Source organism: Myodes glareolus, chromosome 27 (assembly GCF_982192425.1).
Source record: "Myodes glareolus chromosome 27, mMyoGla1.1, whole genome shotgun sequence".
In the NCBI taxonomy this organism is placed as follows: Eukaryota; Metazoa; Chordata; class Mammalia; order Rodentia; family Cricetidae; genus Myodes; species Myodes glareolus.
In genome coordinates this window covers 28428165-28443096 of record NC_142052.1, presented here as the reverse complement: position 1 = coordinate 28443096, position 14932 = coordinate 28428165, and the positions used below count along the sequence as shown (strand labels likewise).

At 38.7% G+C, this 14932-nt stretch overlaps 1 protein-coding gene across 1 annotated transcript in view; it reads left to right on the top strand.

Moving 5' to 3' along the window:
- The first annotated feature begins 761 nt into the window (after positions 1 to 761).
- Positions 762 to 14932, top strand: part of LOC148117623 (uncharacterized) — a 55492-nt gene continuing 41321 nt past the window's right edge. Inside the window, exon 1 of the mRNA XM_087902445.1 lies at positions 762 to 900. Within this exon, the coding sequence (XP_087758571.1) occupies positions 898 to 900 (3 nt within the window). The 5' untranslated portion in view covers positions 762 to 897. The remainder of the gene's footprint in view (positions 901 to 14932) is intronic.

Genomic DNA, 14932 nt, shown 5'->3' with positions numbered 1-14932 from the left:
GAATCTTGAATACTGCAGTTGTATATTTTATTCACCTGACCTGATCATCACATGGAGGATGATGTGCTGGCTAACAACAGTGCTCATGAAGACATTCCTTCCAGCTCCATTATTCTCTACGTATTCACATTTCTACGATCACTGCTCTTTTTATTATTATTTATTTTCCTGGAGTTTGCCTCGAGTTTCAGTAATAAAACCCATAAAGCAAAGGAGTCATCATCCAGCCTTTTGATGGGGGAAAGACCTATCATCTTATTTGAGACCTGGCTCCTGCTTTTCTCTTTTTCTGTTGTGTGAAATATCTGTGAAAACCTTGTTTAAAGCATCTTCATTTCATCCGACCTCAGCAAGAAGCATGAACAATCATCTCCTTTTGTGACTTTAAAATTCTCTTTAACTTCATATTCTGGGCATTCTTCCCCCTGTGGGACAGGGAATCTCTGCACCCACCTAGCACAGCACAGTGCACAGTACAGGCCAGCTAGCCACATTGTGTCCTGGAGGAAAAAGGGAAAGTTCCTATGGAGTGCAAGATTTTGATGGAGTCTGCTTTTATAGCCAGGGGCAAGTGCTATTGAAATGCATATCTCGGCCAATCAAGAAAAGATCTTTGACTCAGGTGGATGGAATGACCAGAAACCTCTGTGCTGTCTCTTTAAGTTCACTTCAGCCCTGTGGGAGGTGTTCTTGTCACTCAGGCCGCACTAGCCAATCAGGCTCTCCAGATGACCTGCCAGTCAGAAGTCGTGCAGGCCTCTTCCGGGCATCCACATTCCGTTTCGATTTCGCTGATTTTACCCAGGAGCTGGCACCAGTGGTTTCCTGTGTTGCGGTAAAGTTGCTGCTGCTAGGAGATGATGAACTGAGAGCTTTGGCGAGCTGGACAACAACAACATGGTGAGCAATGGAATGCTGTCTCCAGATGGGGAGGAGCAGATGGTGAGGTGCAGGAGACAGGATGTTGTTTTCTTCCGGGATACGCGTGGGAATCTGCCGCCAGATTCCCTGCATTGCGAAGTTTCATGCAGTCCTGTGAATTTCTAGACCAAGGGGCAGGCCTCTGAACAACTTTGCGCTTTGGGCTTAATCGGCTTAGAGAATTGGGAGCAGGGTGCTGTGTATACAAACATCTTTCTTGTCAACTTCAGTATGCCGAAGTCGGAGAAGCCTAGTTTCTCCAGTATCTTCTCCATATTGAGCACTTTGCATTTAACTTTATGTACAATCTCCATTTATATTTAACTATGTGGACGTTATCAAGGCATCTCACCTGTTTGGTAGCACTGCACTTCTAAGCTGCAACGTAGAAGAGTTGAATTGCTGATACAAAGGATTTGCCAATGCTTTGGAAATAGTTCAGTCTCACAAAGTAGAATTTAGCTGAAGGAGTACTGCCTCTAAAACATCCAAAAGATAAATGTGCTTTAATCAGGGCTGTTAGAGTTTAGAATGCTAGGGTACACATTTTTCAACTGGATTGTCCAGATATTTGGCTCCAAACCATTACAAAGAAGCCACCACTGATTTAAAACCAGACACCAGGCACATCCCCATATCAAAGAACAACCTCTATCAAGCCTTTCAAGGAGGCATTACAGGTTGGCACGCTAAGTGTGTGAAGTGATTTCTCATTGGAAAAGTATATTAATTCTTGAACAGCTGCATTTCCATCCTGTTAGAAAAATAGTTTCTGAGACAAGTTCTCTTATGTTGACTCAGGTGGCCTTGGTCTGCTGCTGTCCAGGGAAATGAGCTTGCTTTCCTGTACATTACACTTTCAAAATTCCTTTAAAAAATGGTATTACCACCTCACAGTTTTAAAATTATGCATTTAAGTCATGCAGTTGACTATGCAATACAGTTGCAGGGAAAGGATTTGCATATGGAGCATTCCTTCTGTTTTCAGACCACAATAAGTGGAAGAGTTTATTGAAGCTGGTGGAGACAACAAGCAGAAAAGGAGAGGCTGGACTGAGGGTAAAAGCTTTCCCCCTCTTCATAAGTAGTTAAGGTTAACTATGTGGAATCAGGTAGTCAATTGTAGATGCACTATGAATGTCCTGATTGACCATTGTTTGCAGTCCACAGACCAGCGCAACAAGGAATCTGGGAAAGGAACTGACCTTATCTTTAAACCTAATTGCTATATGTACAGTAGTTCATCTAAAATAGAAGATCTGGGTAAAATGTTGTGCCCCATACTTAACAGAACTTTTCTGCATTAAGACTTTGATCTTTCGAGAAAATACATGAGAAATTTTTAATGTGGTCGAATACAAATCCCTAGTCTCTGGAGTACATGACCATAAAGTCTGTCTCAAGTTTCCAAAATAGTTTTAGAGATGACAACTACATCGTATTTGCATTCTCCTTGCTGCCTCCAAGCCCTAATATGCCTGGATTGTTTTATAATTCAAGGTCTGTCTTTCTTTAACAACAATTACAAAGTAACCATAGTTACACAGTAACAGTAGGTACTTTATGAATGTGACCTGTTTGTCTGCAGGATTTCCTATCTCTGAGGCAATGGGATGGCTGCACTGGAAAGTGAGTGTGCAATGGAATGTGCACACATGGACCTTGTGCTTTGGATGAGGAACAGCATGTGCTCTAGGAGAGTGGAATCATGTGTACTAATTACAAAGTGGACTAGGGAACTGCCTGCTAGTCTGGGAGGGCAGAACTGAAAAGCCTGTGCTGTCTGAGTCTTTTAATCTCTAATCATCTTGTAGGGGAGCTGCTAATATCCTGAGGCCTAGCTAGGTGACCCTAGCTAATTAGGGATTCTGGGAAGGGTTAGCAATCAGGAGTACTAGTGGCAGGTTAGTGGGTTTCCATGTTTCTCTTCTGCCTCTGTTGTAGGAAGACAAAAAGCTATACCATGTTGCATGGAAGGTGTTCAGAGCAGGCCTATTGAACTGTCATTTCTGCTGTGACTTGGATGGACCAGACTATAGTCATGTTGGTCCATGTGGTTCATGTTGGCAGGGGTCCTTCTTCTCTGAGCCTCCTTTTGTAGAGATTTGCAGGGTAAAGGGAAACTCTGGAGCCCTGGAAATGGAGACTATGATGCTGGTTGTATCACTCTCCAGAGTATCCACATGGGCACTGATTTTGTTGTTCAGTGGGAAGGGAGGTTAGAAAACTGAATGTCTAGATTCCAGAAGTTTTTAATATCTAATTCTAATTTCAGGTTTGTGTTATAAAGGTTTTAAAAAGTTTGGTAACTGGTAGGAAAATGATGATATCAAACTTCTTACAGCAATACATGTTTAGAAGGCTTTTAATGTGCTGTTGCTGCTAGCCACAATGATGTCATACAGTGAAGCTTAGTTCCAGAAGAAAAAAGGAGTTTCTGATGTGCAGAGACTTCTCAGGTGTGCATTGTGTTAGACAGGTAGATAGGCCACAATCCACATTTCCTGCTATATTCCATGTAGCAGGAAGCAAATTTTAAATAATTTTATGCTTGTTTTGTGATTGCTCATCAGTGGGGCTGCATTTTCCAGAAACCAGAAGAGCGCATGATAGGCTGGAGAGTCATTGAAAGAAATCTCCTCCATTTGAAAGACAGCATCTGTATCATGAGGCTTCTATTTCTTGGAAGACATCAGTGAGTTGGGGAGTCAGAAATATCAGTTTAAGGATCACTTTGAAAAAACTTTGTGAAAGATGTGAAGTTTCTGATTATTTAATTTCTGTTCACTTATTATCTAAGATAGCTGGGTAACATTGGTCAAGTTCACATTTTTCCTTACCTAAGTTTTCTTTGGCATTTTGATTTAAACTTGACAATATTTCATTGCTTTTGTTCTTTGCTTCTCCAACCCCTTGATTCTTTCACAAATTTTGTATACATTTTGGATTGATGTGCATTTGTGGAAAGTAAAGTCATATTATATGAATGTTTTTTCTGTAATGTATGACTGCAATTTATTCATTTTCTTTAAAATGGTAGAAATTCACAAATTTTATTCAGAATATCTCTTGTATGACCAGTTTCTTTTCTTTCTTTTTTTTTGGTTCCTTTTTCTTCTGGTGAATGTTTTTTTGTGTGTGTGATCAGTTTCTTAAGTTTTGTTTTTGGTACAGTTTCTGTGGAGAGACTCATTTTTTTTTAATCTTAGATGTCTGCCTCTGTCCATTTATTGGCATATTTGTGTGTTCCAGTTGTTTCTATCTTCGTATTTGAATCTTTGCTACTAAAATCTTAATTTTGATGCATCATCTTCCTAAGGATCATTTCTTTACTTCTTTATTTATTTATGATTTGTTTTTATTAATCTTAGATAGACTTGACTTATTGGATAGAAGGTTTTATGTGTCTAGGCAGGTGGCTCAGCACATAATCTTTTTGTGGGTGATCTGAGATCAGATAGTTACACTCAAGATGGGAGGTTAACAAATCTCTACTATTCCCAATCCAGCAGATCTGACAACCTCCTTTTCTGTATGTCACCTGTATACATATGCAAGACATTCTCTCTCATACACAAACATACACAAGAAATAGCAGTAACTTTGTTTTCAAAGGTGCCTGTGACTTATAAAGTCGGAGCAAAGCAAGTTGCTTTACATGTACCCTGACTCTTCAAAAATCCGTTCTTTTGAAATTTCTTTTAAAAAGTTTTCATTTCTTCACTGTGATGCAGACTTGGATTCAGTCACCACTGGTAGGTAACAAAATGTTATCTAAGTTATCCTAAGACACATTATTTTCTTATCATAGAAGAATGAGATGTTTTAATAATCAAAACTATTTTCTACAAAGTAAAAACATCAGAAGAATTCAAGTGAAGCTTCTGAATTTTTTAGAACAGCGTTACTCACCCAACCCATTTTCTATCATTGGTAAAGGAGAGAACTGGAGTGTATAGAATGCCAGTGATTTCTTGGCGTTTGATTTTGATGAGTATCTTGTAGTTCTTGTTTAACAGACCATAATATATATTTGTAGATCTGTGGTTGTGTCTTGTTCTATAATGGTGCCATCTATATTTTTGACTTTTTGAACCATAATCTTATTACATCATTCATTTTTTTTAAAAATTATAGACCATCACCAATTTGTATTCAGAATATTGCTTATGCTATTTTATCCCTAATTGTTCATTTATAATAGTTTGTGGGATGAGTAGTTTTAGTTTTCTCTTCATGAGCTTAGATGCTTATCCCTTTCCCTTTCTTGGTATGTCTGTGCTTTCTAGTTGTTGCTATCTTCATGTTTGAGTCTTTGCTGCTTAGCTCATTGACAAGATTAATACATTGTCTTTGGTTCTCTAAAACCTTCTCATATATTATTGTGTCTCTGTGCTGATTAGCCTCAGCTCTCAACATGATAGAGACAAGGTTCATCTGAGGGAACATCAAATAAGCATGTGCTTAGATCAGAATGTCTGATTTCTTTCTGAAAGTCATTGTGTTGATTGACAATTGATGTTGGAAGATCTTCCACTAGTTGGCAATGTCTCTAAGCAAGTGGGCCTGGGATGATTAAGAGAGTTAGCTGAGCATAAAACAGTGACAAGGCAAAAGAGAAAATCAGGTAACAATGGTTCTGCCAGTTTTGCCTTCGGTGACTAACTTGAGTTTCGATCCTAAACTCCCACAGTGGTGGACTCTGAATTAGGGGTAACAACCAAATAAACCTGTTCATTTTCAGAGTTCCTTTTGGTTAGATAATTTAATCACAACAACAGAGATGAAAGTAGGAATAGAAAATGGTACCTCAAAAGTGATTTTGTTGCTGCAATGGACTTGGAAGTATGGACTTTGGAAGAATTTTGAAGATATTGAGACTTTAGATGGCAAAAGTCAGGGAAAGCATTACACAGAGCATAATAACTGACTGTTCTTGTAGGACCTGAAAGCCTGGAATGTTGACAGTGCTGGCAGGCAGTGGAGGTCAAGGTCATAGGATTTTAGTGGGCAAAATGCCCTACAGGGAAACAAGGAGTTGATCTGGCCTATCAGTCCTGAGAGATCTGTGTCTCAAGGTTTTCAGGTTAAGTCAATGGCTACTGGGGCACAGTGTGACTTCCAGTTCCTGACAGATTGATGGACTCACTCAGGCAGAGGCATTCAGGCTAATTTGTGTTTCTTTTTTTAATCCCTTAGTAGTCAAGGAAGCTCGGAAGCTTTACAGGGCAACTGGTCTGAGACAATGAACTTGTATTCCCTGTATAGCTTACAATCTTCATGGCATCTGGTGAACTAGAACTGTATTGAGTCCAGGAATTTCAATTAACTTCTGTTCCTGATAAATATATAAAAATTCTGATTGCTCTCAATAAGCTTTCATAGCCTCATCTAGCTCTGGTCCCTCCAGCCCAAGCCTGGCCTCATTCCTTGTGGCTCTATTAGGTGATATTGATCTGGTAGGTAAGTACAGGTGATTAGAGACTTTATAAAAATGTTCCTGAAGATTATTTTTGTGATCCTTTGGCCCCAAATCTTTCTTAATATTTTCATGTGCCAAAAAAGTTATTAAGGCAGAATTAAAAAGTAATAGACGGATATCTTAGAAAAAATATCATTTCTGTTGGGTAGTTATTACTGCTGACTCCTTATGTCTACAGTGAAAAAGAAACACAAAGAAAGGACTAAAAAGAAAGAAAAACTCTAGGTAATTTCAGATGGCAGTCCAGTGGGGGAAAAGAGGGATTTTCAAGGGTTTTGCACCATTACAGGGAAGACCCTTGCACTGCATTTAAAGCCAAGCAATGTACCCTACAGTGTAAGACTGTATCCAGCTATTCTCTTAATTCATGGAAGGCATATGCAACAAAATTCCTTATCTTAGGCCAACATCATACAGAACCTCTAGTCAATTTTGTTCGAGTTTGGTAGGATACACCATATGGTCTGTCCAGCAGAATTCAGTTGGGTTCCCTGGGTAGGGACACTGAGACTGAAGAAAATTTAGGTTAAGAGAAATGAAGACAGAAATGTAGGTTAGACCAGGAGGACTGAAGTCCACTACCAAACAGCTTTGAGTTTATTTCTCAGACAGCATATATACGGTTTTCAAGTAATGTTCAATCTCTGAATTTCTTAAATGTCTCCCTACAGTTGTCATCAAATTGAGAAACAAAATCTTGAAACAATTCATCAGGTCTCTGTTTTATCTTAGACAATTCTTCTGTTTTCTTTCCAGTGTAAAATAATTTATCCAGGCCCTTTTATGCTAGAATATTAAGTTGAGCATATACTGCCAATTCAAAGTTCAACTGATGATCGAAATCTTTATAATCACCTTCTCCTGCTAGCATGTCAAACTTAACAAGCATGTTTTTTAAAAAAATATTTCTTATGCTTTATTTGACTTTATTTTATGTGCATTGGTGTGAAGGTGTCAGATCCCCTGCAACTGGATCTTCAGACAGTTGTGAGCTGCCATGTGGGTGCTGGGAATTAAACCCAGGTCCTCTGGAAGAGCAGTCAGTGCTCCCAACCACTGAGCCATCTCTCCAGCCCCAGACAGGCATGTTTTGAACTTTGTTAATATTAACTATAGGTTCACATACTCAAGGAATTATGGTTACCCAATACATAATCTCCAGACAAACAAGCTCTAGCCAATTATTTCCAATCTACAGGAGGCAAAGCTTCAACTGCTATTGTCTACAAAACTGCTTGAATAAAAGAAGTTTTTTGCCCATATTGAGAACCAGCATTTTTTAATTCTTTAAGTTGTGTAAAAGCTAAAGGTGTGTGAACTCTCAGAACATTTCCTTGAGCATCCTGATGTTCTATAACTGGAAATAAATTAGATCCTTGAATGACTTTTTTCTTGGTGCCTCTCTTAATACTTCCATATAATGGGCTAATATTCAAAGTCAACTAAGAATTGGCAGTCTTCTGGACCATAGAGATTATAGGAAATTTCTTTTTTTTAATAGTATAATCCTCAGGAGAATCTAAATCTGTCTCTTCTCTGGGGGAAGGCGAGGGAGTACTCCTTCTTGAGCTTCCCCATGAACTCCTTTGTGAGATCCTTCATGAGTTTTTATTTTGCCAGGAAGAAATTTGTACTGCTTCTAGTTTTTTTATTTAAAGAGTCCATGAGATTCCTCAGCCCATTAGTCTCTGACTGTTTTTCAGCTGTCTTAGATCATTTACATGACTGTTCTTCAACATTCATAGATAATGTGGGAAATCTGAATCAGGACACTTAGAAGTCCCTTTTTTGACTTCACCTCCTTATGAGGAACTTCTCTTTTAAATGTTACTTCCTCATCAGTATCAGATGTGACATCATCAGATGACTTTACAGAAGCATTTGCATTAAACAGTTCCTTCACTGAAACAGAAACTTAGTTTTACTTTTACTTCAGTTTGGGTACAATTTCTGTCTTTCAGGACAAAGATCTAAGCTGTCATGAGTAAGTGTTGAGAGTCTGAAAATATCTACTGAAATGTTCTCTGGACCATGTACATCACAATGTTGCTGTATTTTGACTCCAATCTACCCCCTTATATCTGCATTCAAGGTTACCTGCTCAAGAAACCAAGGACAAATTCTTTCAATAAATTCCAAAAATTTATACAATTGCTGACACCCAACCTTAGCACCTATGGGTTTTAAAATATACCTAAATAAATGTACAAACAGCTGTTTGCTGTTTTTGTCCCATAATTACTTTTTACATTCATATAAAAGTCCCTTCTCATTCAAGTTACTCCTTTCCTTATTTTACACTTACACAGCAGTTACTTCTTAATTATTTTTTCGTGCTGCATAGCTAACCTCTTTCATCTTGTACATACACTCCTGTGTGTACTTTCCTTTGTATTTACAGCAATGGCTCCCTGAGAAAGCTCACTGCAGATCTCCCTTTAACTGAGTACTGAGTACACTCTTTCATCCTGAGGTGTCCTTGTGTTGTTCCTCCCACCCCACAACCTTGCACATCCCAGCATTTGGTGCCAATCTTCTGAAGCCCACTCATTGGAATTTTCCTGGCGATTCCCAGTGAGTGGATACTGAGACTGAGAAAAAATTAGATTAAGAGAAATGAAGACAGAAACTTAGGATAGACTGGGAGGATTGAAGGCCAATACCAAATAGCCCTGAGTTTATTTCTCAGCCAGTATATAAACTAGATACAGTCAATAGGCAGAACAAAAAGCAGTTAAGTCAGGTAACCATTTTTCTGCACTATCCTTGTAATACAGTTCAATGAGGTGCATTATCTTATCCAGCTAAGCAGCTTCTAATCTCTAAGGATGACTTGCTGTTGCTGGCTTACACCAGCCCAAATCTCAATTTACAAAGTGTGCTCTTTGAACTGGGCAAAATGTTCTTTCTATGAGCTAACACAGACATTACTCATAGCCCTCAGGGATACTCGAAAATGCAGAGCAGGCAAGGTTGAACTCAAATGACTTCTTTAAGACAGAAAGGACTAGAAATAGAAACTGAGTTATACATTGAGTCCCACGTTGGTCTCAGGATTTCATAGAGCTAAGAACTAGTGGCTGGCTGCTCTGCTTCTCTGATCTTTCAGCTTTCACCCTAACATCTGACTCCAGGTTAAATGAATAAGACCAATTAGGATTTGCACTGTAACTACTAATTCTAAAATAAGTCTTCTTACTTCCTATCCATTATTTTGTGCTTAAGTTTCTATCAAGGAAGTTAAAATTAAGTTTTTGAATTCTGCAAATATATAACAAATTTTGGTCTTTTAACCTTTGAACTTTACTACATACAACATTTTCTTTATTTGTTCTTTGGTTGAGGAGCATCTAGGTTTGGTCTTTTACTATTAATGCTGCTATGAACATGGTTGAACAAATATTCATGTAGAATTATTTGGTTGTGCATCTTTTATGTATATGCCCAAGAATTTTATTTCTTTGTCCTGAGGTAGGTTGATTCCCAATTTTCTGAGAAACTTCAATAATTTCCAGAGTAGTTGTACAAGTTTACATTCCCACTAGCAATGGATGAGTGTTCCCCTTTCTCAACATTGTCTCCAGCCTAAGCAATTATTGATGATTTTGATCTAAGCCATTCTGACTGGTGTGAGATGGTATTGCAGAGTCATTTTGATTTGCAGGGTTTGGTGCAGTAGGATTGCTGGAATCTGGTAGTGACACATTGCTCTGTCTGTGGTTCATTATGTTCTTTCCTTTTGTCCAAGAATTCTGCTTGTGATTGTGGTTTAAGTGCCAATCTCTCAGTTTGTCTTTGTTGGATGGGTGTTTGCTTCCTTGATTTCTGTTTGCTCTCCAGTAATCTAGTCTGTGTGTCATATGGTTGAACTGAGGTTTCTTTTTGGCGCTTTATTTTTTTAAAATAAGAAAACAGTCTCTTTTCTTTATACACATAAATGAAAGTTGGCGGTCCCTCTCCTTTAATCATTGCCTTCACATACCTTCCCATCCCACTATCCAATTTTCAGAGAGTGTAAGGCACATTGCTTTGGGGAAATTCCACAGCCCTCCCTACTGTATTTGGCCTGAGCAAGGCATCATCCAAAGAGACTAGGTTCCCAGAAAACCAGTACATATAGTACACCAACTTTGAGACTGAAAGTCTTGCAGTATGTGTAGCCTTTATTATAGAGTGGAGTATGAGCCTAAGGAGGTTAGGACTGCAAACAGAAAAGAGGGGAGAACTTGGGGAAAGTGTTGAGGGTGTAGGAAAGATTTGGGGAGGTCTGTGGGCTGGCCTACATGGAATTCTGGCAGGTGGTTTGTTCTTTGAGCCAGGAGTTTCCACCCAAGTTGGACGCTACAATACAGACATGATGAGGGAAGTGGGTTTTTGGTTTAGTATTGAGGGTTTTTAAAAGAATGGAGGAAGTCTATGTGAATTTTTGGTGATTGCCATGGCCTCCGTTCCAGCATGTGGTCTTTTCCTCAGTTTACCTACTTGTTCTTCTTGTGGTGTGTCCTGTACTTGAGCAGAGGTTTCCACCCAATGTGTAGGTTGTGGTAACTGTAGGGTTGGTTGGTGATTGTGTCTGGGAATGTAGTGAGTGTATTACTTTCATAGGCTGGTAGACTGCCTACCTAGTCTTCTGGCTGGAATGATGTGCACATGAGCAAGGATTTTCTGCTTGAATTTGGGGCTGAAGCACAACTATATTCCTTTTTCTGAATATATCCTATGCCATTGCATGTTAGAAATCCTTAATTTGTTACATGTAATCTCAAGATGTGTCAGACAAGAGGTTGGCTTGAAATCCATCCAGAAGAGTTTTTAGATATTTGTGCTATATGGATTATTACAGATTATGAAGATCAAAGAACTCAGACTAAATGCATTTTCATCTTTATCTTTTTTATTTATTCTTCTCTCAGACAATACATGTTGACTGCAGCTTCCACTTCCTCCCCTCCTTCCTGTTTCCCCAGTCCTCCTTCCTCCAGGTCCATTGTTCCTCTTTCATCTGTCACAAAGACACCCTTCATCAAAAGGTTCAAGAAAACTAGGTAAAATATCTTATCAGAACTGGACAAAGCAAACAAATAGGAAAGAAAAGGTCACAAAAATTGGCCAGAGTTTGTGACACCAAGAGTTCTACAGTTAGTTATCACACAAACACCCTAAGCTAACAACCAAAGCATGCATGCACAGGGCATATACAGAGCTGTTCATGTTCCTTGACTGTCTCTTCATTCTGTCTGAGACTCTATGATTCTTGTTTTCTTGATTCTGTAGGTTTGGTTTTCCTGAGTTCCTCAACCCTTCCAGATCCTGCAATTTTTACCCCTTCCTTCCACAGGATTGCAAGAACTTGACGTAATGTTTAGGCAGGGATCTCTGCATGCGCAACCATCAGCTGTTGGAAGAATTCTCTCTGGTGAGATTTGTGCTGGGAATCAGTCTATGATTTTAGATATGAACCATTTTATTATTTTTTTTCTTGTTTAGTTGTATTTTGTTCTACCCTTATTGTAAAAGCTATTAAGTTCTGCTTCCTGGCCATCCTGACAGTATCAGACATTGGCTTTCTCTCATAGTTTGGACTAAAATTTAGACCAGTCATCGGTTGGTCACTTCACATACTCTGAGGCACCTTTTCCCCAGTGTATCTTGCTAGCAGAACAAGTGTAGTTCTAAGTTTAGTGACTGACTTTGTGTCCCAATCTTACCACTGGAAGCCTTACGTATTTACAGAAGATGGCTGGTTCAGCTTCTGTATTCCTCACTACTAGGAATCTTCAATAGTGTCTTTCTTGTAGTTCTGGAAGTTTGCAGTGTACTGTTTCCACTTCTCCTGCCAACAGCTCCATTATTCTTGTCATCTCTTCCTCCTATTCTTCATCTCTGTCCCTTGCTTACTTGATCTTTCCTGTTCCCATCTCCACCTGCCTCTAGAGCACCCACAAAATCTATTCTATTATGCCTTCCCAGAGAACTCAATGCATGTCCCCTAGATCCATTCTTGTTACTTAGCCTTTCTGCATCTATGGATTGTACTGTGATTGACTGATTACTATGGTTGTACTTTACTTAAGTGCTCACATCCACTTATAACTGAGTATACCATGCTGGTTTATGTGCGTCTGGTTTGCCTCTCAGGGTAATAAAATACTTGTGCAAAAAGACAGCAACCAAATAATTCAAATATGGTGAGGTACACCTGTAAATGGAATACTCAGTAGAGGAATCTAAAATAGATGAGACACATTTAAAAATATGTTCAGTATCATTAGCCATCAGGAGATTTTATCATAAACCTGACAGAAAGGATAAGTTCAACAACACAAGTGACAGCTAATGCTCCAAGGATGTGGAGCAAGGGGACTCATTGCTCTTGCAGTGCAAACTTGTCCAGCCCCTCTGGAAATCAATATGCAATCCTCAGAATATTGGGAGTCAATCTACCCCAAGACCCAGGTATACCACTCTGTGTATATTCCCAAAACATGCTCTTCCATCCTACCACATGGACACTTGCTCGACTCTGTTCATAAGCCAGAAACTTGTCTGTCTGTGAGAGATTGTGTTGACTAATGATTGATGTAGGAAGCCCCTAAGAAGGTGGACCTGTGCTGGGATATGGAGCATTCTGAGAATGAGGTAATGACTAGGCAAGAGAGAAAGGCTGTAAACAGTCTTTGCAAATGTGTTTTGCCTTCAATTGTTAGCTTGCAGTTTTCCCTACTCTTTCAAAGTGATTGCATGTGATTTGACACATTCAAAGAAATAATCCCATTTACTGCCTGAGATGCTTTCAGTTTGAGGATTTAATCACAATAGCATAAAAGCTGGTTAGTACAAACAATTACAACACAAAAGTTGATTTTGTTTGTCAGTAGAATATAGGAATGATGACTTTTGCAAGAATGTAGAAGATATCAAGATTTTTATGTGACAAAAAATAGAAACCTGACCATAATTAACTGTTCTTGTAGGACCAGGAAACTGAAAATGTAATGGCAGAAAGTGAGTATTGAGATCACAGGATTTCAGTTGAAAATAAACTCAATAAAAAAAAAAAACAAGTCTGAGGTCTTTTCTCTGAATTTTTTTTTTTTTTGGTTTTCCAAGACAGCCTCAAACTCAGAGGGATTCACCTGCCTCTGTCTCCCCAGTGCTGGGCTTAAAGGCATGTGTCACCACCATCCAGACTTTTTTGTGATATTTTGGCTCCAAAATTTTTCTTATTCTACCTATGCTCTAGAAATTTAGTAATGCCAGATTAAAAAGTAATGGGCTAATGCTAATGTCTTAAATGGAATATTGAACCTGTTCAATATTTATCACTGATGAGTCATTTAGGTGTGCAGTAAAAAAAACCCAAGTAGGGCAGAAATAAATGAAAATAAAAAGGTAGTTTCAAAGGTCATTTTGTGTTAAAACAGGCAGGAATTTTCAAAGAGTTTATTATCATTACAGAAAAGCCATTACTGTGCAGTGGAAGCTTATCAAGGTGCCCTAAGGGAAAGACTCCATACACGTAAACCTTTCATTTAGGGTAGGTTGAGCAATGTGATTCATAGTCTCAGGAAGCTACTTCATTCAAAACCTTCTGCACCTGTAGTCCAAGCTCGTTAGTGTCCTTTGCAATTAAGAAATCCAACTTCTCAGCATCACCAATCATGTGTTGGCTTTGGGAACATGAAATAATCAAAATTTAAGATCATGACGTTTTAGTTTATGGTGACAGTTTACCATTGCTGCAGGCATTTGTGTTTGGCAGAGTCAGAAGCCCAGTGAGGAGACAGTGAGAGTTCATTGTATGAAGCTGTGAGGATTGAAGCTGGGTGTCGTGGTGTTGGTTCTTTTCCTCTTTTGTTCCTTCAGGGCCTACCACCCAGTTCTCAATTAAATTTCACACATGGAGGCTTACTTTTTTTTTTTTATAAATGTTTGACTTTGGCCTGTTTCAAGGCAGGTTGTTTTTAACTTAATTGTTCTCTCTACATTTCCCCCTGGCCTTTATCTTTATTCCTCTCTTTATTTCTTACTCCATGGCTTGCTGTGTAGCTCGATTAAAGGCTCCTGTTGTTCTCTCCTTTTGTTGCCTCTTCTTTCTTTTTTCCTCCCAGATTTCCCCTCCCATTTATTCTCTTTTCCTGGCAACCCTGCCTATCCTTTCTTGTCATGTGATAGGTCATTTAAATATTTTTTTAGACCAAGTATTTTAAATAGGTAAAGCATCACAACTTCACAGAGCTAAACCAATGCAGCATAAAAGAATACAGCATTCTTTGCATCATTAAAACAAATGTTCCACAGCATAAATAAATATAACACATTTAAAAATGTTATTTCACAACATACTGGGTTATATTAAGAGCCCAAAGATGTTAAGGTACCTAAGTTATGACACAACTTTTATGGAGACCTAGCAGCTTATAGTGAGTGGAAGTTACCAAAGAGAGAAATGCATGAGAAGTTGCAAGGATAGGGCCATTTAAGTCATTTGAAACTGAAGCTCATACATCTGACCAGAGAGGTACAGGA